Genomic DNA, 26,890 nt, shown 5'->3' on the forward strand with positions numbered 1-26,890 from the left:
AGATTACACAGCATGTGATGCTCCTGTACCAAGTCGTCCTTCTTTTCTTTGTTTACATCCTTTTGGGGTCCTTCTTGGGGTGTCAGTCTCACTGCCTGCAGGACATGGCCACTTAATATTGGCTGTCCATCAGCAGGGTCTTCAAGAGTGAAGTATTTCAAAGGAAATGGTAAGGGAACTAATGAGGGACCATTTGCAGCACTGGATTAGGGGTCTTCCTCAACCAGGAATGGCACTAGCGAGGGACCTGGAGAGAGAGTATAACTTGCTCTACAAGGTAAGGAAGCATACAGAACCCTGAAGAATGGGTTAGAGGGTGGTGTGAGGGAGTAATGGAGGGTGGGGGGTTCATATTTTCCCCAGAGTGGAGTTTTAAGATGAAGAAAAAACACCATCAAAGGAAATAAGATAGTTACTGCATACTGGAGATTATTGTTATTAGAAACAGCATAACACTCCCATTCCTCGTTTACCTTTTTATTATAGGGAGTTTCCACTTTCATCAAGTGTGGGCTAGGGATACCTGAGTGAGATTTAACTGCTTACTCACAGTAACCTCATTTGCAGCACAGTTAAATCAATGAGCTGCTAATGAGATGACCAGTGCAAGGAGATTTGTATCACTTTTGTAGGTCTGGCCAGGTCTGCTATTTTGGACCTCCACCCTACTTTTAGGGCTTATGTCAACGGGAGTTCTTGTGAAACATTGTATTTGCTATTTAAACACAAATGCATGAGTTTGAATGGCAAATGCAGAGTTTGAGAAGAAAAAGCTGCAGTTTGACCTTCTTTACCTGCAGTTCGAATGCACCTCAATAGGACATGCTGCATCTAAAGAAATGCAGGGCAATGCAAAACAGGTCAGACACAGCCTCTTAAATACAATGGTGAGGGGAATTTGTCAAAACTGGAGCAGACAGAATCTGGAGCAGTTGCCCATAACAACCAATCAGCATCCGACTTCAGTTTGCTCAGGTAAGATTTGAAAATGAGACAGAGAAGCTGATTGGTTGCAGTGCAAATCCTCTCCAGATTTTGTCTGCTCCACGTTTGATAAACCCCCCCCCATGTATACTACTCAATTAAAGTTAAGGAGATTTTGTTAACCTGTGGTTGATATGCATTCCAAATGTGCAACAAATGCAGGAAAATAATGCCCATCACCGTGATCCTTTAAAGCTGAACTCCAGATTTGACTTGCAGTCCTGTTCGGCCCAATGTAAGTATACATATGTCAAACCTGAGCAGCCCATGGGAATCCTGTAAAGCGGTGTAGTAGCTGGAGCTAGTCTCACAGCAATCTTCTGAGTCCCTGTTCTGTCACTGTCTTAAGCACTTCCCCTCTGCTCTGAATACACTGGCAGTCACTCACTTGGCACAGTGGCCATTCAGAAAACGTCTGGTATTCATTGATAGAAAAAAACCTAGGCATTCTCTGAATGGCCTCGGTGCTGAGTGAGCAACCCCCTGGGTTTTCAGAGCAGAGGGGACGCTGCTCAACTCAGCGCTATAGCTCAGCAGAAAGATCACTGCAAAACACAGTAGTGAGTCCGGCTACTACAGTGCTTTATAGGCTATAGGATACTCATGGGCTTCTCAGGAATAACATATGCATACCTACATTGGGCCGAACTGGGCCAAGCTGGACCAATTTAAGGATGCATAAAAAGTTATAACTGGAGTTTAGCTTTAGGTTGATTCAGAATACAGCTACGATGCGGCTAAATGATGGTGAAGTTTGTGGGTTAGGGGGCCTGAGGTAGGTGACAGTTGCCACTTGGCAGAAGTTCCAAGCACAGTGGTTGAATATTTTAGTGAGCAAAATGGCATTGCCTGTTAAAAATCCCTTTCTGATAGAATTCACAAGGTGGATAAACAGTAACATCCACAATAAATGTAGTATAATGAAAATAGGTGCAAGGTGGTGCACCGAAAAGTGGTGCAATGGCACCCCAATGCACTAAAGCAATGCACATGTGTCGTAGCATGCTGAAATACATGGTAGGGCACTGCTGTGCATTGCATTACAACAAAAAGGTTTTGTCAGATTGTTGGCACATTAGGGTGGGTTGGCAGCCCATTCATTTAAATGCGTTGCCTTAAAGCAATGCAAAGAAGTAAATGGGCCCTTAAAATAATTAGCATCTGTATCGGACTTAAAGTCACACTTTTAAAATACTTTTTTCTACTGGATTTTTTTTTTTAGTTAGAAAAACCAAGTGCAGCATTTGGGAACCTGATCACACTTGCTGAATGGTTGTTTTAATGAATGGTTCTTTTAATTTCTGCTATTGTATGCTTATTTATTGTTAACAGTGCCATCTAGTGGTTTGCAGTGGTTTATTTTCGTGAGACATGCCCTATTTTTTGTTACAATTGGCAGCTACATTAAAAAGCACATGTTACTGAGTTACTGAGTTAATGAATGCACAGATGTTAATTACCCTACTGACCTGGAACAAGCATGCAGATTCTGACTTCACGTTAACTTTAATAGGTATGGCTGACAAGGCAAACATTGCACAGCATAGTTTTTATAAAGGAGGGCTAATGCTGGGAGCATGATTCAGTACATAAATGCACCCTCACAATATGCAGTAAGCACATGGCTCTTTATTTAAATCACTAACCCATATCAATAATTACAGAGACATCAACCAGAGAAAATTGATTATAGTGTAAAAATGGCCATAGACATGGGCTGAACAAGAGAAAACCGCATGATTCCCTCATCCATGCCGAACAGGGTGGATGGTGAATCTCCTGCTGATGGCTATTGTATTCAGACATCCCTGAGAGCAGGCTACTTGAATACCCAGTCAGTGATTGCAGCTGATTGGCTGTAGTCACTCTTTGACTGAAAAAATTAAGAAGCCGTAGCTTCTTTGGCCACCGGAGCCCTTCGCTTCAGTAGAACCGAAGGGCTGCTGTACGGGCTATTTAGTATAGCCCGTACAGCTCCTGAAGCTGGCCAAGCAGCTCAGCCAAGCCTTGGGTATATGCTTTGGCTCGACTTAGCCGAAGTAGAACCCGAAGCAGGCCGAAAAAAAGCCTTGCATCTGACAGATGGGTGGAGCCGCCCAGTTACAATGACAGATCACCTGGGGACGCTGAACTGCCATTAAACAATGACGTCACGGCTGGCCCCACCCAGTTGTTATTCATTGGCCGGGACCTGCTAGAAGACTCTAGCAGATGTATTGACTCAAGTGCAACAAGCCACATGACTAGTGATGAGACCTTTTTCATAGAAATTTATTTCAGTGGAAAGGACAAAGTATTCCTAGCAATGGAAAAAGTATTAATGCTGAAGGTAACAGTCAAGGATTCCTGAACTGCATCACACTGTCAGGGGACAAGCCGAGTATCCTTATGAAAAATTGACTGTATGTCCCAGACCTAAAAGGAAACCTTCTATCAGTGAAGACACTTGCTAATAACGGTCTCACTCTCAATTCTCAATTCTGAGGTGATAAATGTACAATCTGAAACAATAAGCAAATCCTTGCAAAAAGAAAATTGGATGAACACCTATACAGACTCATCACCACAGACGAACAAGTCAAGACAGCAACTCATAATCCATCTATGGCACAGACGACTAGGGCACCGAAACCCAGAAGCAATAAAGGATAACATAAAGAGAGGCTTATCAGAAGATATAATTGTACTGCCCTGCCGAATGCTCATGACATGCAAATGCTGTATGGAAGCAAAGGCCACACGTATCCCACTTCCAAAGGCCACTCAAAGAAAGACCACCACAAGAGGAGAGACAGCCAAGAGAAAGAGCAAGGAGAGACAGCCAGTGGAGAGAGGGAGGAAAGACAACCAGGAGAGAGAGAGGTGACAGCCAGGGGAGAGAGAGAAGAGACAGCCAGGGGAGAGAGTGAGGAGAGGCAGCCAGGGGAGAGAGGGAGGAGAGACAGCTAGGGAGAGAGATGAGAGACAGCAAGGAGAGACAGCCAGGGGAGAGAGCAAAGAGAGACAGCAAGGTGAGAGAGAGAGAGAGAGACGAGAAAAGAGCAAGGAGAGACAAACAGGGGAGAGAAAGAGGAGAGACAGCCAGGGGAGAGAGATGAGAGACAGCAAGGAGAGACAGCCAGGGGAGAGAGCAAAGAGAGACAGCCAGGTGACAGAGAAAAAGAGAGAGAGAGACAAGACAGCCAGGGGAAAGAGTAAGGAGAGACACCCAGGGGAGAGAGAGAGGAGAGACAGCCAGGAGAAAGAGCAAGGAGAGACAGCCAGGGGAGAGTGAGGAGAGACAACCAGGAGAAAGGGCAAGGAGAGACAGCCAGGGGAGAGAGTGAGGAGAGACAACCAGGAGAGAGAGTGAGGAGAGACAACCAGGAGAGAGAGAGGAGTGACAGCTAGGAGAGAGCACAAGGAGAGACAGCCAGGGGAAAGAGAGGAGAGACAGCCAGGCAAGAGAGAGGAAAGACAGCCAGAAGAGAGAGAGAGAGGATAGACAGCCAGGAGAGAGAGAGAGGAGTGACAGCTAGGAGAGAGCGCAGGGAGAGGCAGCCAGGGGAAAGAGAGGAGAGAAAGCCAGGGAAGAGAGAGGAAAGACAGCCAGGAGGAGAGAGAGCAAGGGGAGACAGCCAGGAGAGAGAGAGAGGAGTGACAGCTAGGAGAGAGCGCAGGGAGAGGCAGCCAGGGGAAAGAGAGGAGAGAAAGCCAGGGAAGAGAGAGGAAAGACAGCCAGGAGGAGAGAGAGCAAGGGGAGACAGCCAGGAGAGAGAGAGAGGAGTGACAGCTAGGAGAGAGCGCAGGGAGAGGCAGCCAGGGGAAAGAGAGGAGAGAAAGCCAGGGAAGAGAGAGGAAAGACAGCCAGGAGGAGAGAGAGCAAGGGGAGACAGCCAGGAGAGAGAGAGAGGAGTGACAGCTAGGAGAGAGCGCAGGGAGAGGCAGCCAGGGGAAAGAGAGGAGAGAAAGCCAGGGAAGAGAGAGGAAAGACAGCCAGAAGAGAGAGAGAGAGAGAGAGTGAGAAGTGACACCCAGGAAAGAGAGAGGAGAGACAGCAAGGAAAGGGGGTGAGGAGAGACAGCCAGGGAAGAGAGCAAGGAGAGACAACCAAGAGAAAGAGCAAGGAGAGACAGCTAGTGGAGAGAGTAAGGAGAGACAACCAGGAGAGAGAGAGAGAAGTGACAGCCAGGAGAGAGAATGAGGAGAGACAGCCAGGGGAGAGAGAGAAGACACAGCCAGGGGAGAGAGTGAGGAGAGGCAGCCAGGGGAGAGAGGGAGGAGAGACAGCCAGGGGAGAGAGATGAGAGACAGCAAGGAGAGACAGCCAGGGGAGAGAGCAAAGAGAAACAGCCAGGTGAGAGAGAGAAAGATAGAGAGAGACGAGACAGGCAGGGGAAAGAGTAAGGAGAGACATCCAGGGGAGAGAGAGAGCCAGGAGAAAGAGCAAGGAGAGACAGCCAGGGGAGAGTGAGGAGAGACAACCAGGAGAAAGAGCAAAGAGTGACAGCCAGGTGAGAGAGCGAGGAGAGACAACCAGGAGAGACAGCAAAGAGAGACAGCCAGGTAAGAGAGGGAAAGAGAGAGATGAGACAGCTATGAGAAAGAGCAAGGAGAGACAGCCAGGAGAGAGAGTGAAGAGAGACAACCAGGAGAGAGAGAGTGAAGAGAGACAACCAGGAGAGAGAGAGAGTGAAGAAAGACAACCAGGAGAGAGAGAGTGAAGAGAGACAACCAGGAGAGAGCGCAAGGAGAGGCAGCCAGGGGAAACAGAGGAGAGACAGCCAGGGAAGAGAGAGGAAAGACAGCCAGAAGAGAGAGAGGATAGACAGCCAGAGGAGAGAGGGAGGAGAGACAACCAGGAGAGAGAGAGGAGTGACAGCTGGGAGAGAGCACAAGGAGAGGCAGCCAGGGGAAAGAGAGGAGAGACAGCCAGGGAAGAGAGAGGAAAGACAGCCAGGAGAGAGAGCAAGGGGAGACCGCCAGGAGAGAGAAAGAGAGGAGAGACAACCAGGGGAGAGAGAGGAAAGACAGCAAGGTGAGAGAGCAAGGAGCGATAGCCAGCAGAAAGAGTGAGTGAGAAGGGATACCCAGAAAAGACAGAGGAGAGACAACCAAGAAAGAGAGTGAGGAGAGACAGCCAGGGGAGAGAGCAAGGAGAAACAGCCAGGGGAGAGAGCAAGGAGAGACAGCCATGGGGAGAGAGAGGAAAGACAGCCAGGGGAGAGAGAGGAAAGACAGCCAGGAGAGAGAGAGCAAGGATTGACAGCCAGGAGAGAGAGAGAGAGAGTGAGAAGTGACACCCAGGAAAGAGAGAGGAGAGACAGCCAGGAAAGGGAGTGAGACAGCTGCAGACCCATCCTGTGTAAGGTGTGCGGCTGTTTACAACCAGGAACTGCGGGGCCCCATGGTTGCCCCTGTCTACTTGACATCTTGTGCCCAGGTTTCAGCTACCATGAAATCCGGACAGAGTATTCAAAACCCAGACTGCCTGGATGAATCCCAGACAAGTGGCAACCCTATTTGCGGGCTCTAGGGGCAGCTGCTTTGGGCCCCACAGCAATGACCGGGCACGGGGCAACTGCCCCTTTTGCCCTGCGTTTAAGATGGCCCTGACATCCTGTAGTGAGCTCACAAAGCTGCCTCTGCTGCACTGGAATCTCAAGCAGTGTGGTTAATCCAAGCTGAGCATGACCGTCTAAAGAATACTCTCTTTATCTCCATAACAGGAGGAAGAATTATTTTATGCAGCAGGGGAAAACTCAGGCAAGGACAACAACACTGCTTGGGGTTTAAGCACAGCAAAGACAGCATTGTCAGATCACTACAGGATGTTTGGAACTCACTAAATTTCTGGCAGGACCAACATATATTTTTCAGTACTTTTTTAAAGAGATAAATTATGAGGAAATGTGCATGTATTGCCGATAAGTACAATTTTTTTTTTTTTTTAAATTTTGCCCAGATATACATAGCCATAGACATTTAGAGGGTTTTTGGCTGAAGTATCCATAGAGCATTTCACAAACTTGCACATTTGGCTTGGTAATATAAATTAATGTATATACGCCATACACACCATGTACCACAAATAGCAGAAAGGTTTTTGTACATGAATATGCTGAACAAAGAAGCAATTAAGTCTTTATTGTTGGTGCTCATAAAGCTGAATAAATTATCAATATTTCCGCTTTACTTAAGTACGTTTTCCTTGGGTTGCGTCCAGTTGTTAAAACTTACAAAGAAATCTACGACACTAGGTGGATTGATGAATAACTAGCAAGGCCGATAAATTGTTTTATGTCAGACTACCTAGGGAACTTTAGTCATGAGAGGGTGTGACTGTGTACAATAAGATTAAAACACAGGAAACAGATTCAGTCCTGGGATTTATCAGAAAGGTCTAACTATCGGTGAAGAATAGCTTTTTTTGTGTAGAATTTTAGCAGCCCAATTTTAGATACTGTCTAGATGTACAGGAATTGCATACAAATGTATAAAAGAAAAGAAGAACTTTTATTTTTGTAGCGTCAATGACGACCCAAGAGGAATCTGACGTTATCTACAGGAGCTGTATTTGGTGATCTTGCCTGTCTATGGTTGATCCACAGTTATATATAGTTTTTGAATGTACTCCTGGGGTGATTTGGGAACCTAAAAGTAGAACTTAAAGCGGGTAGAAATTATGTACAGTATTCTCTGCACAGTTGCTCTGTTAATCATTGGAGATGGTCTACTTTTACAGACATATGGCCAGGTGAGTTAGCATTTCCTCATATTTTCCTATTTTTACAAGGCGTGCTCAATTAACAGAAATCGAGTTAAGGATTATCCTGTATATTGCATTTGAATGTGTGATTGAACATATCTATTTATTTGGGCAGCCAAATTAAAAGCAGATTCAAAAAATACAGAAGCATGCTGTGCTTTTTGTCTCGTGGACTGTTTTGTTAAGTTAACAATAGCCAAAACTTGTTTTCTTTTTAGTTTTGGAAAAAATGGGAGGGTGGGAAAGGGTTAGGACTTAATGCTTTTTGTCCACGCTGGTCAGATTCACCCACCCTGTTTTGGTAATTATGGGAAATTCAAAATGTTATATTTAATAGTTGTTACAGTAGCAGGAGGTGAGACAAAATGTTGCAGAGAGGACACCTGTTCTTCTGACAACTGTTTAACGGAGGATTCCTGTCACCCTGGAGATTATCACTCATTTCCTGTTGTGTCTTCAGGGCAGGACGTGAAGGGAAATCTCCCCAAAAGGACATGTACAAAAAAAAACTTATAGGAATTTTAACTATTCCCTAAGCTATTCAAAACTAAAAGTAAAATTTTTGTGTATTTTATACACTTTACTTCTTTCCAGGAGACAAAGGAAGACAACTCCCATAATTTGTTCTTATGAATAATTTATCAATGAAATTATTTCCCTCGTCATTTCAATTAAAGGGTCTCAATCAGTTGATTTTGATCCATGACTAATCTGTCAATTAAATACCGTGAAGTTGTGCGGTCTGGCCCCAGGCCATGCCCTGGAACTAAACTGAAAACTGGAGAAGGTTAATACATTTTCAAACCTTTATTATATATATATATAACAAAATGGAGACGTCATGTGTGAAAAACTAAGTACACCCTTACTGCTTCCATAGGAATTAAGGGGCTAAGTAGCAGCTAGGTGTTGCACTCAAATGTCTTTGATTAATTGATCATTAGCAAGTGTGACCTCCTCAAGCCAAAGTTTTAGCAGTTTACTGGTCTGAAGCATTCAGGTGTGTGTTAACACAATGCCAAAGAGACAAGACATCAGCAATGATCTGGGAAGCCCATCAATCTGCGAAGGGTTATCAGGCAGTTTCCAAACAATTTAACCCTCCTGTGGGCTTAGGCCCAGGACCAGCATTGCAGGTGTTGGTAGGTGGAGGGAGACCAGTGAACATCTTTTCTTTAATCTCCTCCTCACTGAATGGAGCCAGAAGACCTGCTGATTGCATCACTTCCGTTTCCTCAACTGTCATTCCCCGGCTAGAGAAGCAAACTATTGAATCATAAGGTGTACTTAGTTTGTCACACATAACTTCTCCATTTTGGCGTTATGTTTGTAAAAAAAATAATAATACAGTGTAATATGTCATGTGTTGTTGTTCATTTGAGGTTGTATTTACGTGTGAACGCCACATCCAGACCACCAATAAGCCGGAAGAGCAGTATTTAATTAGGAGACAGTAAAGTACTTAAAGTAAAGTAGGTAAGCTCAAGCCATGATCAACAACAGATTATAAAAACACACAAGGCCAGGCTGTAGCCAACAGAGTAGACAGGAGAAATCCAATTGTAACACAGTGATGGCTGCAGAGGCAAAATCTGGTTACGGGTTAGACCACCAATGAGTGCAGGAGGAAAGGGCAAGGACATCAGGGCATTGAGTTAGCCGGAGACAGCATGAGCTGGGTCAATAATGAAAGGGTTCAGTAGATGAGGTTAGGACATATGAAGGTATCGGGACTTGCCAAAAGATCTCTCTGCAACTGTGCTCTTCATACAATAATTTATATAGCCTGTCTGGCTCATGTTTAGGTATCCACAAAACATGCACATTAGCATGTTGTGTACATGCTTTACTACAAGTGCAAGAGCATGACCAGGAGCTTTAATATATACACATGTCTGTGCCCGAGCTCTTGATCTTTAGCAATTGTGTTCTTATATATGTATTTTAGTATTAATATAGTATTATTATTTCAGTATTATGTATTTTTCAGTATTTTTTTTCTTTTCCTGACCTTCTGTAGTCATTACTTCATTACTTGCTTGTTACCTTTTGATTGTTTTGTTGATATCATGGACGGTTTTCTTCTATTTTCACTTGCTGTGTTTATTAAAAGCAAACCTCTAGTGAGAGAAATGTGTAGGATACCATTCCTAAACTCTCCTAAAAATTCCAGTTGCCCAGCTGTCATGCTGACACTCTGCTTCAGTAATTTCTGAGTTACTGGCCCCAGACAGGTTGGGTAATTGACACAGAAAGTATTGAAGCCAGAGGATCCACCTGAAAGTCACTAACAATCACTAAATATGTCAAAAGGAGGACAGCAATGGCCACCGTCACATTTTTCAAAGAGGTTTGCTTTAATATAATGCAAAAAAAATGATGCAAAGTAAAATAATGATCTGAAACCCCATACTAATTAATAACAGTGTAGTCATTATTAGTTTAATTAAACTTAAGCTGGCCATACACTGGTAGATTTTCATCTGAACCTTTATATGAAAATCTCATCAGAACATTAGAAAGATCATTTTGAGAAAGTTTTCTTTTTTTTAATAAAAATTCATGGTCAGATTACATGAGCATACATGTTTATGGCCAGGCAGGAAGCTCAAGTTCATCACATGGAAAATAATAGCAACTGAGTAAAAAATATCCAAGACAGCAAATTGCTATTTCCCACAATTTTGGTGTGATTGTCTGTTGAGATCTGCTAATACACATAGACATTAGGGTTGGGTAGCAACCATCTCATATCTAAGGCACAATTACTGCAGTGGAGAATGGTCCATTTTATATCCCTAAGGGGTCTATTCACTAAGCTGCCGTAGGCAGCCGAGTGAAAGACCGACCTGAAGTGAAGTGAGCCGAACGCTGTTTGGCTATTCACTTCAGGCTGGTATGGCTGATTTCAGCCGTATATTGGCTGAAATCAGCTGTACACTAGTGGGGACCTGATGGAGAACTGCAGCAGTGGGTGGGTGCAATAGCTAGTTTGCTATTGCAAATTGAAATAGATACATATATAGAATAGCCGACTTTTTATTCTTTGCATACCTTATTTACATCATCTCCCCATTCTTCTCACAGTGGCCATTTTTATTATGGGCAAATTAATATATTTTACTTCCTGGAAGTCTGGTACTAGTTGACTAGTACATGTGATTAGGACATATAACTAGGACATGAGATTCGTATGTATCCGAATTACAGATATAACGAATGCAAACAAATCCGAATTTCTGATTTCGAATTTCCGATTTGTTTTTTTTGGACGAACTTTCGTTATTTGGACGAAATTTCGTTGCAGCAAAGTGACGTTTGAGAAGAAAAAAAAAGTTTTTTCTTCTACGGATTACCGCTAACAAATTTGGCCCGAATCCGAATTCCGAAACTTTCGGACCCGAATTCCGAAAAACAAAATAAAGCAAAATCCGAATCAAAACAAAACGAAAAGAAACACATTTTTTTGCTGTTGCACATGTCTAGTAAACAGTGGCACCTGATCTTGCGCATATGCAGATATGGTGCCCTGTCTGTTCACATATGGTTCTATAAATGGGCGAAGTAATGCCTCCTGAGATAAGTGACATCGGTATCCTAGAAGGCATTACTATCCGCCATTCATTGCACAATATTTAAATAGACACAGTGCCTGATCTCTGTCTGCACATGCACAAAATCTGGTGCCATGTCATTGGGGGATTGGCTACAGGAACCAAGAAGAGAAAGCTGGCTCCCCATGACGTAAAGACGTATTTGTCGATGTGGGTTGGGACCTGTAGGAGAAAGTGATAAGAAAGAAGTGGACAATGCTCGATTCATTGGGTTTTAAGTATATTTAAAAAGAACAGCAAATGTAAGTGGAGGAAAAATTACATTTTCATTGGGAGGGTGAAGTTCCTCTTTATGGAAGATGGAAAATATGAACTCAGAATAGTTAATGTTAAATATTACTCTCTGCTCCTGTAGTAGATTTGTATGGTAGTTAAATTGCTGCACTTGAGACTGGCGCCTAACACATAGCTCCTAACTGTCCCTCCTTTGGAGGAACTGTCTCTCATTTGGAACCAAATCCCTCTATCCCTCTTTGTGGTCCGTACAGGTATTTTTGAAAAGATACAATTTAACTACCAAAAGTGTTATTGTGCACTAAAACCTTCACCCTATCTCCTAATGATCTTGTTTGCTTTTTCAGAAAGCCAGCATAAAGCAAAAGTAATGGTGGTAATCAACAATTCTAAGTTTAAGCTATCATTTTTGGTATATAAATTCATACTGGCTCGCATAACTGGGGTTTGTCCATTGCCTACATACAGTGTGCTAGAAGGTGTCCCTTTTTCTCATCTCAGAAATTTGGGATGTATGCCAATATCTCATCATTACTGTCTGCTCTAGTATTAATCCCACACATTATTCTACACTGTCATATCATGAATTTACACAATTCCCCTATGGTATCTTGATCTCTTATTCCTCCATTCTCCATGTCTTCGGTACCTACAGTACATAAAGAAGGTCACTAAGACCACTTGTGAGGAACTTCTTTTTCCTGTCATTCATTTTGTTTGTCACCGTTAATAGATATGTCTTTGCTAGTACATACATTTGGCTAGTCCATTCCTCTACAGGCAGTACATTACTTATTTATAAATGAAAGGCCCCAAAGCCGACTGCACCTGGAAAGGTCACAATAGATCAATATAGTCGAGCTGCTGGTGTCAAACAAACATCATTATTAATAAGATTCCTTCTCAACCCGCTCTACAGTCCAAAGGTCATCTAGCTAGCTAAAGTCAGGTGTTTTATTCTTTTAATTTTTTTAGTCTTACACTTTGCCTATTATATACACATCCCCAGTTAAATCTATGCCACAGATGTAATCTCTGTTTAGGCTGGGTTCACACCTAGGCGACAGCGTTTTTGCGAGTTTCTACGCGTGTTTTTTATGCATTTTCTGCACAATTTGTGTGCGTTTTTACGTGAATAAATCAAGTCGCGCATTTTTGTGAGCAGATTGTAGCTTACTGATGTTAATGGAGAGGCGTGCACTAAAAGCGAACAAAAACGTGCAAAAACACAGCAAACACATTTCCTATTGAGTCTATGGGTGCATACCGAGCTGTAATATGCCAAGAAAAAGCTCATGTACTTTTTCCAGGAGTTTTGCTTATTGTGACAAAATGCTCAGATGTGAACAGGGCAATAGAAATTAATAGAATTTTTGGGGGCCATATTTTTTTTAGTGTTTGTTTATAGCAGAAAAAGCGCTACAAAATGCTCAGTGTGAATCAGGCCTCAGCTAAACACTAAATACACAGAAAAAAATACATACATGGGAGCTGTTTTATCATATTGCTATCCTTTCAGGTCTGAGATTTATTCAGCTCTGCTACATCACAGCCTTGTCTGGCAGGGAAGCAGACCCATTTTTTCTCTCTGCTACTATAGAAATGACCCTGTCGCTAAAAAATAAATGTAAAACAAAAAGCTCCTGTAAAGGAAGAGAGGCTATACTTACCTGGTCTGGCACCCATTTGTGGAATTTTGCAGATACACACAACTCCAATTTTTATATGCGGCAAACTTCCGGATGTTTTGAATGTCTACATCCCCCGCTTTGCCACTCTCTTCAGCTCCTCTTTTCATTGACGGGGCTGCTATGGGTAACACTCAGTACGGTTGATTTCATAGGGCATTCGGCTCGGCTATTAGAATAGAAAATAAATCAGATGAAGAAAAAAAAAAAAGGGTTCAAAAATTATTTTAAAAATGTAAATAAATAGGAACATTTGAAAAATATATTTTAAAGAAAAAAATAAATAAATTAAATTAAAAAAAAAATTGGTCAGAGCTAACGGTTGCTAGCCCAGTTGTTATTGTTTAATGACAGATCAGCGTCCCCAGGTCATTTGATCAGGGATGCTGATCTGTCATTACAACTGGGCGGAGCCAGCCGTGAGATCATGGCTGGGTCCGCTCGGGATCCCTTTGATAGAGTTCCCTAACTGGTCCACTTCTGTCAGCCCACAGGAGCAGCTGGCCACATCCCCACCTTTTATTTTTCCCTTCCTTGGCCCTTATTTTCTAGCTCCCTATCCCCCCTCTTTTTAAAGAGGAACTTTACCCTCATCTTTAAAATGACAACAAAGGCACCTTTAGAACTGTTTAGTAATGGCAATCTACAAACAGATACACCCCAGCATTGCTTTGCTGATGTAACCTTCCCAGGATGCAACACTTGGACAGGATTACATAATTTGTGGACAAGGAAGTAGAAAAAAAATTTGTAAGTTAAAATAAAAATATGTTTGTTTAGCTAATCTAGGTAAGATGATTTCATATCACTATGCAGAGCAGACTGATGCATATACTGGTTAACATGATGCAGACCAACTGAAACTTTTGTTAAGCATAATATGTTCTGTAAACATATTTATTATTATTATTATTATTATTATAAGCAAAAATGTGCATTGTTAAAGATGTAACTTTTTCATATGTCAATAAAAAATGTATTTAACCGCCTCCCGTCCAGCGGCCATACCTAAATGGCCAGACGGGAGCCTTGTAGATGTGATGGGTGTTTTGAGAAGTTCTTCCCCTGTAAACAGCCGGCGATGGAGACGCCCAATCGCTTGTATTTTGTGTGGGTGTGCGCCCTCCCCCCCGCGTGTTGCCGCCAGTCCTGAGATTCACAGTGCCCGGTACGGGCCGGGATCGACACGGCGGCCCTGTCACCAGAGATCAGAGGGAGATCAGTACATGATCTCGCTCTGATTTCCTCTCTGGTGTCAGAATGCAGGAAGTGATATATATTACATCACTTCCGTATTCCAGCTGTCACTCTCTGACTACAGAAGCTGGGGAGAAGCTGGTGAAGCAGATCTCTGCATCAGCTTCTTTGGAGGTCCCTTGGTGACATTAGGAGTCTTGGAGACCCCTGATGTCTCCATAAAGAGGACCTGTCATGTAAATTGGCTATCACTTATGTGATAGCAATAATGTGTAAAAAAAAAAGTTAGAAAATTAAACAAGCATAAAAAAATAAAATCACATATAAATAAAATAAAATAAAAAATGAAAAGTCCCCGCCCCCACATACATACAAAAACATGCGACTGGTGCGCAAATGTGCAAAAATTACGATTGCGCCCATCGTGCCGCACATGTTACATATCACCGTGAACTTCAGATCATGAGCAATATTTCTGGGGCCATTAATCAGTGATAACACTAAACTGATGAGCAGTAAAAGCTTTTAAATCGTCTCCTATGGCCAATTTTGGGTGTGGTCGTTTTTTGCAATTTTGCGGGCGTGTGCAATGTTAGGGGCTTGACATGTTTGGTGTCTATTTAGCTGATGTTTGTTAAAGATGTCACCAGCACACCATATTGAAGTGAAGAACACATCTGTTTATTATATGTAATTTCAAGCCTGATGAAGGGGACCCAAAAAATTGTATAAAATCAATTTGAGCACAGCGTTGCATGACTGAATAAACATCAAAGTACTGCAGCGCTGAATACTGAAAAATGGCCTGGCCAGGAAGGGGGTTTAATACCTGGTCTTCAAGTGGTTAACTAAAGATGAAAGCATGGAATAATTTTGTTTTACAAAATTAAATCCAAATGCTTGATTCATTTAAGACGTTTCCTTTTGCAGATAGAAAGCCAAACACACTGGTAGCTTTCTCTATGCAATGGAAGTTAAATATTGTTTAGAAAGTTCTTCCCAACTCCGCTGCAGAAGAAATGTGTTGCATTCGTAGGTTGAGCTGCTTTCGCCCTTATGTCCAGTTTATCTCAAAGCAGCTTTGGGGGCTTTAGGTCTGGAGAGTAATCTGGTCAGTCCATGATTTGAAGCCTATTGTCCTGTTCTTTTCTTCTAAAGTACAATGGTTCTGATATACCTTGGAGGTATCTTTTGGGTCATTATCATGCTGTAGCATGTACCCTTGACCAACTAGGCATAGAGGGTATAGTGCTGCAAAATGCTGTGGTAGGCCTTAAAGTTCAACATGGCAGTGACTTTGTACACTTCTCCATATTTGGCAGTTGGTGTCACATACCAAGGAACCATCTTCAAGATCCAGAAAAACCCGGTGTTATGAATCCAGTATTTCCAAATTTTGATACAAAGGTCCTTAAGACTTTCTTCAACTCATCCACTGTGTGTGTCTCCTGGTCCAGGCACGCCTCTTTTCCTTTTCTGCCATTTTAGCAATGGCTTTCTCACTGCCACTTGACTTGTCCAACCTTGAGCTCAAAGTCTTCTCTTCTGTGCTTGAAGCTGTTGCACTGTTAAGCAGCATGCCACTATCTGAGCTTGTTCTTTAGACTTTTGACCAATGAACTGTATAGTGTAACAGCATCTCTGTATATAAAACCAACATAATGTTACCACCTGTAGTCAAATTCCTCTTTATCTAGGATATGTGATCTAAATACTGTATATACACAATCCTGGGGCTATTTGGGCACATTAGGACATTTTAAACCTTTTTTGCCCAGAACTATATACCTTATGCAATAAGGACAATTATGGGACCTGACTATTATTCATCTAGCAAGGATGGTAGATACAGTTGTATGATTACCACCAATGTTAGCAAGTATGCAGTCTCTTGTGTGATCCTCAAGTTATAACTGCGCAGCAAACATATGAATCTTTACAAATGTCTTTTTTTAAAAAGGTCATCAGATCCAATGAAGATCCAGTTGCTAGAAATACTGGTCATGTAGCTCAGTCTGCATGAGTACCTGCTATAGACAGGCAGATCTTCTAGCCAACTGTAAGATCTACCAATCCTTATAATGACCATTCAGTGTCTGGTAATACAGTGCCTCTGGAAACAATATATGTACTGTAAATCTAATTAAAGGACTGGGTGAAAAAGTGAATGATTTTTGCTGTTTGTGCTCTCTGCATGTCCAGTGCACTATACAGATTCTGGTAATGATCCTCAAATTGGTTGCTTTGCTAAGAAGAATCAAGAGACTCTACAGTCAGCTTAAGAAATATCCTCATGTTTAGATCTCTATATTTGTACTATTTACATGTTGTTTGCATTACCGTAATTGTTGTTGTACATTGTGTTTATAGTATCACTCATTATTATTATTGCCTTCAAAGCATTTACAGTAATACCTTGGTTTACGAGCATAATTTGTTCCGGAAGCATGCTTGTAATCCAAAGCGCTTGTATATCAAAGCGAATTTCCCCATAGGAAATAATGGAAATTCAGATGATTCGTTCCACAACCCAAAAATATTCATATAAAATGATTACAATACTGTACTGTAATATAATAACGTATAAAATATAAAGAAAAATTAACCAATTACTGGTACCTTTTGTGGCCGGTGTGAGAGGGACAAGAGAGAGGAGGATTATTGCGGAGGACGACTTTCACTATCAGTAACGGAATCACTGCTATCTCTTGACTCAATGGAATCTTTTTCATTTCGTGAAACCTTAACAAGGAATCTATCCAATGTGACATTGCATTGTCGTTAAACAGACTCATCGCTCGCACTGCTACAGGCTTATTGAGGTGGTGCTTTTCTACAAAATTTTGCTCTTCTTGCAAGACATTTGCTTGTATATCAAAGCAAAATTTTTCAGAAATGTTTGCTTGTCTTGCAAAACGCTCTCAAACCAAGTTACTTGTAAACCAAAGTATTACTGTAGTGGCAAAGTTAGCTTTGGTACATGTCCAGTCAGTAAATATATGTGAACATGCCAGCACAGAATCTTTTGTGAAATGTATATTACTATATTTCAAAATGTTTAACTTAAAAATATTTTCATGTACCCATGCAATTTGTTACATGAAGCTGGAGTAGATCTTGATGGTGCTATTTTTTATACATTTCTACAGATTACACCCTGTAATGTCCCCTGCTTTAATGTAAGTGCTTCCCTTGGAGACACACAAGTCTACACAGAAGGTGTGTATAATGCATGGGAGTCCTATTTATCACTGGATTTGTGGATTCTAATATGCTCATTTGTCAGCTGGGTGTATTCATTTCCTCTTCCTCATCTTAGCAAATAGACTCCCAGAGCAATAATACAATACAAATAAGTAAATGGCTAAGCACAGCATTAGGGAAGAAGCCAGATGTCTGCTTTAGAACATTATTGCTTGTCAGCTTTGCTTAAGCTTATTACTGGGGATTGATTTTTGAACTTTTTTATCACTAACATTTATGCTTGAAGGATGATTTTGTTAATGTTTTTTTTCTTTTATTTAGGCTTGTGCTATATTGAGGGCATACATAGTCTGGCAATAATGTCCTCTTCTTTTAAAAATGCCAGTTCTCTGGCAGTCATGCTGATCCAATGGCTTTTTATTGCCTAAGCCACTACAGAGAGCAAGTATGTAGACTAGGAGTTTTGACTTTTTATAGGAGAAATTCCTGTTTTCACAAAAATTGAAAAAATTTACTGACAGCAAACCCCCAGTCTTTGTTGAACTTAGCTACCGTAACACCCATCTCCACCCATGCCACCGCAGAATCGGTCCAGGCACTTTAAAACTTCAAAGCACAGCCACAGAGCTTGTGTAGCAACATCATTCTTGCAATGGCGAATTACCACATGACCACTCAGACTAATGAAAATCCCTTCTGAGTCTTCTTCCAGGATGGGGTCATGGAAGGGATTCTCATTGATCAGTGTGATCACGTGGCCATGCTGACCAATGACTGTTCACCATTGCAAGCATTATGTTGCATTGGTCCAGCTGGAGGCTGGCAAGAATGGAGATGAGGGGGACTGGTGGTGAGGGTGTTGTCAGTTAGTTCACCTTCTCATTTTTTGTGAAAAGGTGCACTTATCCTATAATATAAAGCCTTGTACTGGGTCAGTGAGTTATAAAGTGTTGCAGCTAGAGGAAGTTGGGAAACTGGCATTCTCAGAAGTGGGTCAGCAAAGGCAACATCTATATCCATCTATATCAGTACAGGTTTCCTTTTACTGCCTCAAGGTTGGCTCAGTGTTCCAGAGTACATGTTAGATGTGGCATTTAGTATCCAAAGAAATGTAATTTTGAAATAAAAGCTTGCTGATTTAAATGTACCGCTAAAAACATGTAGACTACAGTTTTGATCTCCTTCTAAATGAAAATGCTTCCACGCTGTCTCTGGTTTCCATCTTTTGAGGCCCTGACTCTGAATATATAATACATAGCAGGTTAAGTCAGAATGAAGTTAGAATGCCTAATTTGCAAGGATAGGTCATTTCAGTGAAGTTAAAAAAGAAACCCGATGCCATTGCATTAGCATAAAATCCAGCATTTTTTTAAGATAGTTCAGCAATTGCTCCCTTAGTACCGCATGGTCCCTTAGTACAGGCTTTCTTTACAGTTGCATTCCTGGGAACTAAAAAAAACTACCCTTGTAGTAGGGCTTCCCCACACTGCAAGGGTTATAGGTTCATTTCTGCCTAGGGTACCATTAATACGCACTTTTAATTACCTTATCCCTTGCTCCATTGGCAGCCAGCAATGCTCTTCTCTGATGCTCTGGGCTGTGGATGGGCCCTAGGCACCCTCGTTTACAATGCAGGACTGCTGGTCCAGCATGGTACGTGATAACATCAGAGCGCGACCGACGGACAGAGAGCCGAATAGAAGCAGCTTGGGGGAAAAAGGGGGGGGGGGGGGGGGGGACCAGGCGCACAAAGAGCAGGCGCCTGCAGGAGAAAGAGATAAGATCAGTAAAAGTGCTTTTCAATGATACACTAGACAAAAATGAGCATTTAACCTTTGCAGTGCGCGGGGGGGAACCACAATGCAAGGGGAGTTTTTTTTCTACTTCCGCTGAGTTTAGGTTTAGGGATTTATGTCTATCATGTATGCTAATTTGAATCAATTACAACTTGCAAAACAGATTAGACATGCATCAGATCCCTAATGAGATTAGTCCTTGCTGAGTGTGCCAGTGTCTGGAGTAATGTAAAAAATGTATTACAAAAATCCCCCTGGGTGCTTAATAATTTATCTGTAGTGTTTAGATACAAAGCAGTGTTTAGGGCACATGTTCTATTTATATGCAGCGTATGCAGAAGCGACAGAAATCTAAACAAAGGGCACCAAATGTATAAGTGCAGTTGGCATTGTTTAAGTCTGGAATGGTTTGAATGGAGGCACTGGGTTTCTAGATGAGAGAGGTTTCAGAATTGGGCGGGATATGCGCAAAATGTAAGAAAAGAAACATACTTTTGAGGGCTTAGGTCTGCTCTCAATATTTAATACAATCTTACAAATGGCTATAACATATTTAAATTACCGTATTTTTCCGTCTATAAGACGCCATGTATAAGACGCCCCCAACTTTTCTTACCCAAAATTCAGAAATCAATATTTTAAATGATATTATGCATCACACTTACCTCTGAGCCAATCACTTTATTCAGCCTCTGTTGCATCACTGATTTCTTCATCACTTTTAGCTTCAAACATATCAGTTTCTTCAACTTCTGCTGCATCACTGCTGTCTGCTGAGTCACTGTCTATATATACAAGATCATCCTCAGTTCCGTCCATGGCATTGCTGATTCCACATTTCTTGAAGGACTTCACAATCACCTCTTGTTTGACACCATACCATGAGTTTAGAGAGTTTACAGGTTGTTTTTCACTTTCTGACATTTTTATGGTCACAGAATGCTCCAACATTATCGCTCTGGGCCCTGTCTACACGATCTCCCCAGCAACAGCTCACGTCAGGTTCAAAAGATTTATGACAGGAGGAGAACTGTTATCTTGTCTCTGCAATCCGTGAGGCTAGTTTGCAGTGTTATCAGCACTTTCAAAACCGCGGCCCCCGTGTATAAGACGCACATCTATTTTTAGATAAAGATTTTTATGAAAAAGTAGCGTCTTATACACGGAAAAATACGGTAATGATTAATAAAGGAAACTTTTTTTTATAGAACACACATGGCAACATTAATTTGCTCTCCTTTGATCTTAGAAAATGTAATACATTAATTTTTTTTTCAAATTCAGATAACATTGTTTTCTTTTACAGACTGTGTTATTGAACCAGTGCCTCCTTTTGTGTCCTCTTTTGGGTCACACAATATAACATTAAGATGGAAAGCAGCAAATATATCAGATGTAAGATACATAATTCAAAGTAAATATGTCAACATTCCAGGAGAATGGGAATATACCCAGGTAATGTATCCATCATTCACTGACATGCACGCTGTGGTGTGAACCTATTCTTACAGAAATTTAGGGGTCTATTTATGAACAATGCACAGAGCCATTTGCCCTGTGAATCTATGTGAACATAGATGTGTGTTTTGTGCGAATAGAGGCAAAAATTAATATTCTCATATTTTCTTTTCACATTGAATGCAATGTAATACTGCATTATTGCCACTAGATGGAGGTGAGGGCATATAAAATATATACATATTTCCTATGCTCCTCAGATCCATCTAGTGGCCATTAAGTGGTATTAGATCATGTTTTGCCCCTTATTTACATTGCCCTGTGGCCTGTGTAAAGCTCGACATGCAACTAAACCCTCCTATTCTGCAATAAGCCAGACTGGATGAAATCCTGATGTTTTAAACAAAACAGGGTGGGGTGAAACCGGTAAAAGAACATAGAGACATATCAATCAATATGTAAATCATGTAAATATAGTGTCAGCTTACAAATGCAGAAAGAAGCAAGTCCATTCATACCAGCGAAGTTTGCTCTACACCTAGGTGTGAACCAAGCCTTACAGTGTGTGAAATCAAATGCAAATGCAGTAGGCCAGAAAATAATTCCAGTAACTTAAGCACCTTTAAAATTAGACGAGCTATTAACATTTACCACAGGTCAAGTATTTCCTAAGTAATCAAAGATATGTATACTTTTATAATGTTCATGTATTTTTGTGGATGTACTAAATGGTTTCTATTAGGGATGCACCGATACCACTATCGATATCGGTGCCGATACCGAGTATTTGGGCGAGTACTCGTACTCGCCCAAATGCTCCAATGCCTAGCCCGATGCTTCCTGTATCAGGAAGCCGGGCAGCGCGTCATTACAAGCTGCCCGATTTCCTGATAGGCCGGGAAGCGGCTCCATGCTCTCTCGTCACTTGTGATGAGAGAGCATGGAGCCGACTTCCCGGCCACTCAGGAAGCCGGGCAGCGTGTAATGATGCGGTGCCGGTTTTCCTGATTGGTCGGGAAGCTGGCCAATCAGGAAGCTGGGCACAATGTAATGACGCAGCGCCCGGCATTCTGATTGGACGGGAAGCCGGCTTCATGCTGCCTCGCCATCTATTTTTATTAAAGTTTTATGTGACAAATAACAACATTTAACAACATTTGCACTCACAGCCGTGAGAGCACACATAGAATGCAACAGAACAACCCTGTACAACCCCTTACCAACCACGGGGAGTACTTGTATAAACATCAACATACCCCCCCCTGGAAAAGTGTGTCCCCCCCATCCCCCCTCAATACAAAATCTGTACATTAAATGGCGGAGGTATATACACACTGACCACCGCTAGCTGAGTTGCTTGAATATCAAGTACCACAATTGCAAACCGCCCGCCAGGATCCGTGACAGTATGCAGAACAGTACAAGGCAGTGATTTACTAATGAGCACCGAGGCGCCCCGGGAATACGTGGAATAGGTCGCATGCACCATCCTCTGTATCCAGGGGCGTCTCAGCGCCAACACCTTACTCCCATCTAGATGCGTTTCCTGCAGCATTAGTATATGTGGGTTCAATTGCTTCAGATAGTTAAATACCATGGACTTTTTAAATTTGTTATTGAGACCCCGTACATTCCAGGATGGCACTTTAATGTCATCCAACCCCATCACATCTGCCATTACACATGAATGAATGCCGCTCCTTCTCAGGGTGTGGGTGAGATGTTGGGCGACACACAACCCCCCAGGACCAAAATTTAACCACATAACCCCTCTTCCCTGGATAACATAATAACCTTAACAACAACATAGTCCAGAGAAGTTTAGACTCAAAAACCCCAAAAAACAGTCAGGGATACCCCACCGCAACTAAGGGGTGTATCCTAGGAACATGGACAAGTGTTCAGCAACGATGAAAAAAAGATCAAAAAGAGAAACAAACTCAAAAAGATCGTATGTGTCCAGCTGTAGAGGGAGCGAACCATTGCCCCCACACTGCATGAGAGATGCTGTGAAAGACCGGATAAGACACCTCTATGTCTAGCATATTAAATCCGTGGTAGTGCGTTCAAGACATACCCACCATCCCCCATCCCTGTGATTCCTTAGGTCGTTGACTATACCCCTCCCCCCTCGGGCAATGCAGCATCCGCCCCGGATCAATTAAAAAGCAGGATAAAAGAAAAAAAGAAAAAAGGGGGCAAACTGGAAACAAAAAATAACAACTGTAGAACTTGAGGCCCACACGAAACGTAGCCATCCAGGATAATCAAGAAGCGCTCGGCCACTGGTCGTCGGCCTCATCCCTCCACATCGTAGGCCCGTCCGCCCAGCAATCAGTGCAGGAGTACATAGGCAGGCCGAGCCAATATCTGGATAATCCAAAAGTTTTCTATGCAGACCAGATAGGGTAGGTATCAACAGGAAACTGCCGCTGGTGCAGATTAACTCAGCGCATCCAACCATTCAGCAGCGGATCCAGGCGAATCAAACATGTGAACCGTGCCAGAATGGGGGACCCTAAGTCTACTTGTGTACAGCATGTTGTATTGGATGCCCCTTTCTCTGAGCCGGCGTCTCACCTCCACAAAGGTTCTCCTCCGCTTCTGAATCTCCGCCGAGAAGTCAGGAAATAGGTGGACAGAGGCATTCTCATGGCGAATGTCCGGGCGCGTTCTGGCAGCCGCCAGTATTTTGTCCCGATCCCTGTAGTTGAGAAGGCGCGCCAGAAAAGGTCTCGGCGGTGCCCCCGGGACAGGCTTTCCAGTGGGCACCCTATGCGCCTTTTCCACCACAAAGGTGGGGGGCAGCTCCTCCATGGCCAGCACAGATTTAAAGAAGGCCTCCGCAAATTGAGCAGGCCTCTGGCCCTCCGCTCCCTCAGGCAGGCCCACTATGCGCACATTATTGCGCCGCATTCTATTTTCGGAGTCATCTACCTTTGCCGCCAGCGTTTTCACGGTGCGTTGCAGGTCTTGTATTGCAGTAGCATGCTCCTGTACCGAGTCCTCCACCCCAGACACCCGCGCCTCCGCCTGGGACATCCTGCCCCGAATTTTGTCCAGATCATGTCTGATCAATGTGCACTCCACCGCCAGATGGTCTATTTTGGCTGTGAGGGCGATTTTACAGCCCTCTATGGCCTCCAGGATAGCTGTTGTCTCAGCCCTCTCCTTACTTGTGGTCGGTGGGGAGACAGGCTGCTCCGGAGGGGCCAGCGCCACCTCAGCAGCGTCTGCAGCTACTCCCTCCATGCACAAGGTCCGGCGTGAGCGCTCACAGGGAGCAAGGGATGGCGGCAAGATGGCGGCGGCGGGACACGAGGCCGCACGCTGGGATCTCCTCCAGCCACCTTTCGGAGTATTACCTCGCTTGCCAGACCTAGAGGGCATATCCCCCTGCTCCGGACATCCAACGGAGTTCGGGTGTGAAGAACAGGAACCGAGTCTGCAGGATTAAAGCCGGATGAAGCTCAGTGTGGCGGCGGAGCTCCCTCAGACACGTCCGCTCTGCTTCTCACATCTCGGCCACGCCCCCACACCCTTTACTTTTAAGCTGGACTCTGGGCACAAAAATATTTATTTAAAGGAGAACTATGGGGTTAAGGCTTTTCCCCATAGTTCTCCTTAGGGTAACGGGAGGACACAAACTAGCGCCCTCCTGTCACCTAGCTCGCGGTATACTGAGACGCGGCAGTATACCGCGAGCCGCGGCTCGTGGTATACTGATAGTCCATGGTCCCATCGCACTCCTGACCGCATAAATCCCTTCAAGAATTGGGTGCTGCGGTAGTCAATGGGTGGCAGCCGTAACAATCATGAGCTAGAGGCAGAGCCAGCTGTACCCACCCCGTCCGTTCCGCCAGTCAGCGCTGGCGGATCGGAGCAAGGAGGGGGGAATCCAGCCCCTCCCCTGTCACGGCAGAGAGCCGTGACAGGATCGAGAGGTGAGCGAACGCCGGTATGTGTTCGCTCACCTCCCGATCTACTGAGCCAACCTGTGACAGTCTCATTGCCACAGGTCAGCTAGAACTATGAGGTGAGTGAAAAGTCCTCCTCATAGTTCTCCTTTAAGTATATATTTCTCAATAGCCACTCATTGTTGAAAAACACTTTGTGTGCACCAAATGCCTTTGCAGGTCAAGATATTACCTTGTAAAAGCAGCAGTGACATAATTACTAGGCTGTATATTGCCTGTGCACAGAGCAGAGCTGTTTGAGGTGCCCAGCAGGCCCACACACTAGAGGCTGCCTACAGAAAACTACAGGAGGGGTAGGATACTAGACATGTGCGATTCGTTTTGGAAAGATTCGATTTTCAAGACAAATTTTCATAAATTCGTACATTCGGATGCATCCGCATCTCCAAATGACAGAAATAACGCAAATAAATACGAATGTGTTTAAGTGTGGTTGTTTTAACACTTGAGTCCCCGAGGCCTTTTTCCCTGTAACACCCTTGACTCTTAGGGGTTCCACACCATAACTCTTTTATTTTTTTCCCATCTTTTCTAACATATCATAAGTATTTTTTCTAGGGTTTTCTAGGGATTTAATTTGATGGCAGATTTGAGTAAAAATATTTTTATTTTCTAGGTTTTATTAAACGTAGTGAAAAAATAAAAAAAATATATATTTCACTTTTGCACAATAAGCACAGCCCCAGATATTTACCCCAAAATTTAACCGCCAAAGTCTCATGAATAAAATGATATCACATAAGTGTGAAGTTTATACAACATGGCAAAATGGTAACGCTCAAAATGAATGTTTGCATTTTACTTTTGGAGAATTCCTTTCTCCATTTGATGCTACAAAGCATTGAAAAAAAAAAACCTTTAAGACAGCATTAGGCACCATTAAGTCTTGCCAGAGTGACAAGTCCGTCATATTATCACACATACACATTACTGTGGCTTTTGCAAATCTTGTAGTGAAATGTAATAAATATTATACATGCTGTAGATATAAATATGACAAAACCAACATTTAACATGAAAAGAGCAAATCCAAATGTTGGCAAATAAATGGCAATTTGGGGATAAAAGGGGATGTATGTACCAATAATAACAATGGGTATATTACACAGGGTCAGTTTTGGAAAGATTCGATTTTCAAGACAAATTTTCATAAATTCGTACATTCGGATGCATCCGCATCTCCAAATGACAGAAATAACGCAAATAAATACGAATGTGTTTAAGTGTGGTTGTTTTAACACTTGAGTCCCCGAGGCCTTTTTCCCTGTAACACCCTTGACTCTTAGGGGTTCCACACCATAACTCTTTTATTTTTTTCCCATCTTTTCTAACATATCATAAGTATTTTTTCTAGGGTTTTCTAGGGATTTAATTTGATGGCAGATTTGAGTAAAAATATTTTTATTTTCTAGGTTTTATTAAACGTAGTGAAAAAATAAAAAAAATATATATTTCACTTTTGCACAATAAGCACAGCCCCAGATATTTACCCCAAAATTTAACCGCCAAAGTCTCATGAATAAAATGATATCACATAAGTGTGAAGTTTATACAACATGGCAAAATGGTAACGCTCAAAATGAATGTTTGCATTTTACTTTTGGAGAATTCCTTTCTCCATTTGATGCTACAAAGCATTGAAAAAAAAAAACCTTTAAGACAGCATTAGGCACCATTAAGTCTTGCCAGAGTGACAAGTCCGTCATATTATCACACATACACATTACTGTGGCTTTTGCAAATCTTGTAGTGAAATGTAATAAATATTATACATGCTGTAGATATAAATATGACAAAACCAACATTTAACATGAAAAGAGCAAATCCAAATGTTGGCAAATAAATGGCAATTTGGGGATAAAAGGGGATGTATGTACCAATAATAACAATGGGTATATTACACAGGGTCTACCCTACATTTATGGATGTATTCACATATTCAGCATTTCTGAAACATTAGTAGTTTTTTTGGATGTTTTCCATGTATCTA

At 42.5% G+C, this 26,890-nt stretch overlaps 1 protein-coding gene across 1 annotated transcript in view; it reads left to right on the forward strand.

Annotated features, from left to right (window-relative positions):
- The first annotated feature begins 19,243 nt into the window (after positions 1-19,243).
- ROS1 (ROS proto-oncogene 1, receptor tyrosine kinase) overlaps positions 19,244-26,890 on the forward strand; it is a 100,255-nt gene continuing 92,608 nt past the window's right edge. Inside the window, exons 1-2 of the mRNA XM_018563518.1 lie at positions 19,244-19,322; positions 20,772-20,920. Coding sequence (XP_018419020.1) covers positions 19,244-19,322; positions 20,772-20,920 — 228 coding nt within the window. The remainder of the gene's footprint in view (positions 19,323-20,771; positions 20,921-26,890) is intronic.

Source organism: Nanorana parkeri, unplaced genomic scaffold (assembly GCF_000935625.1).
Source record: "Nanorana parkeri isolate BGI_ZX_2015 unplaced genomic scaffold, ASM93562v1 scaffold22, whole genome shotgun sequence".
Taxonomy (NCBI): domain Eukaryota; kingdom Metazoa; phylum Chordata; class Amphibia; order Anura; family Dicroglossidae; genus Nanorana; species Nanorana parkeri.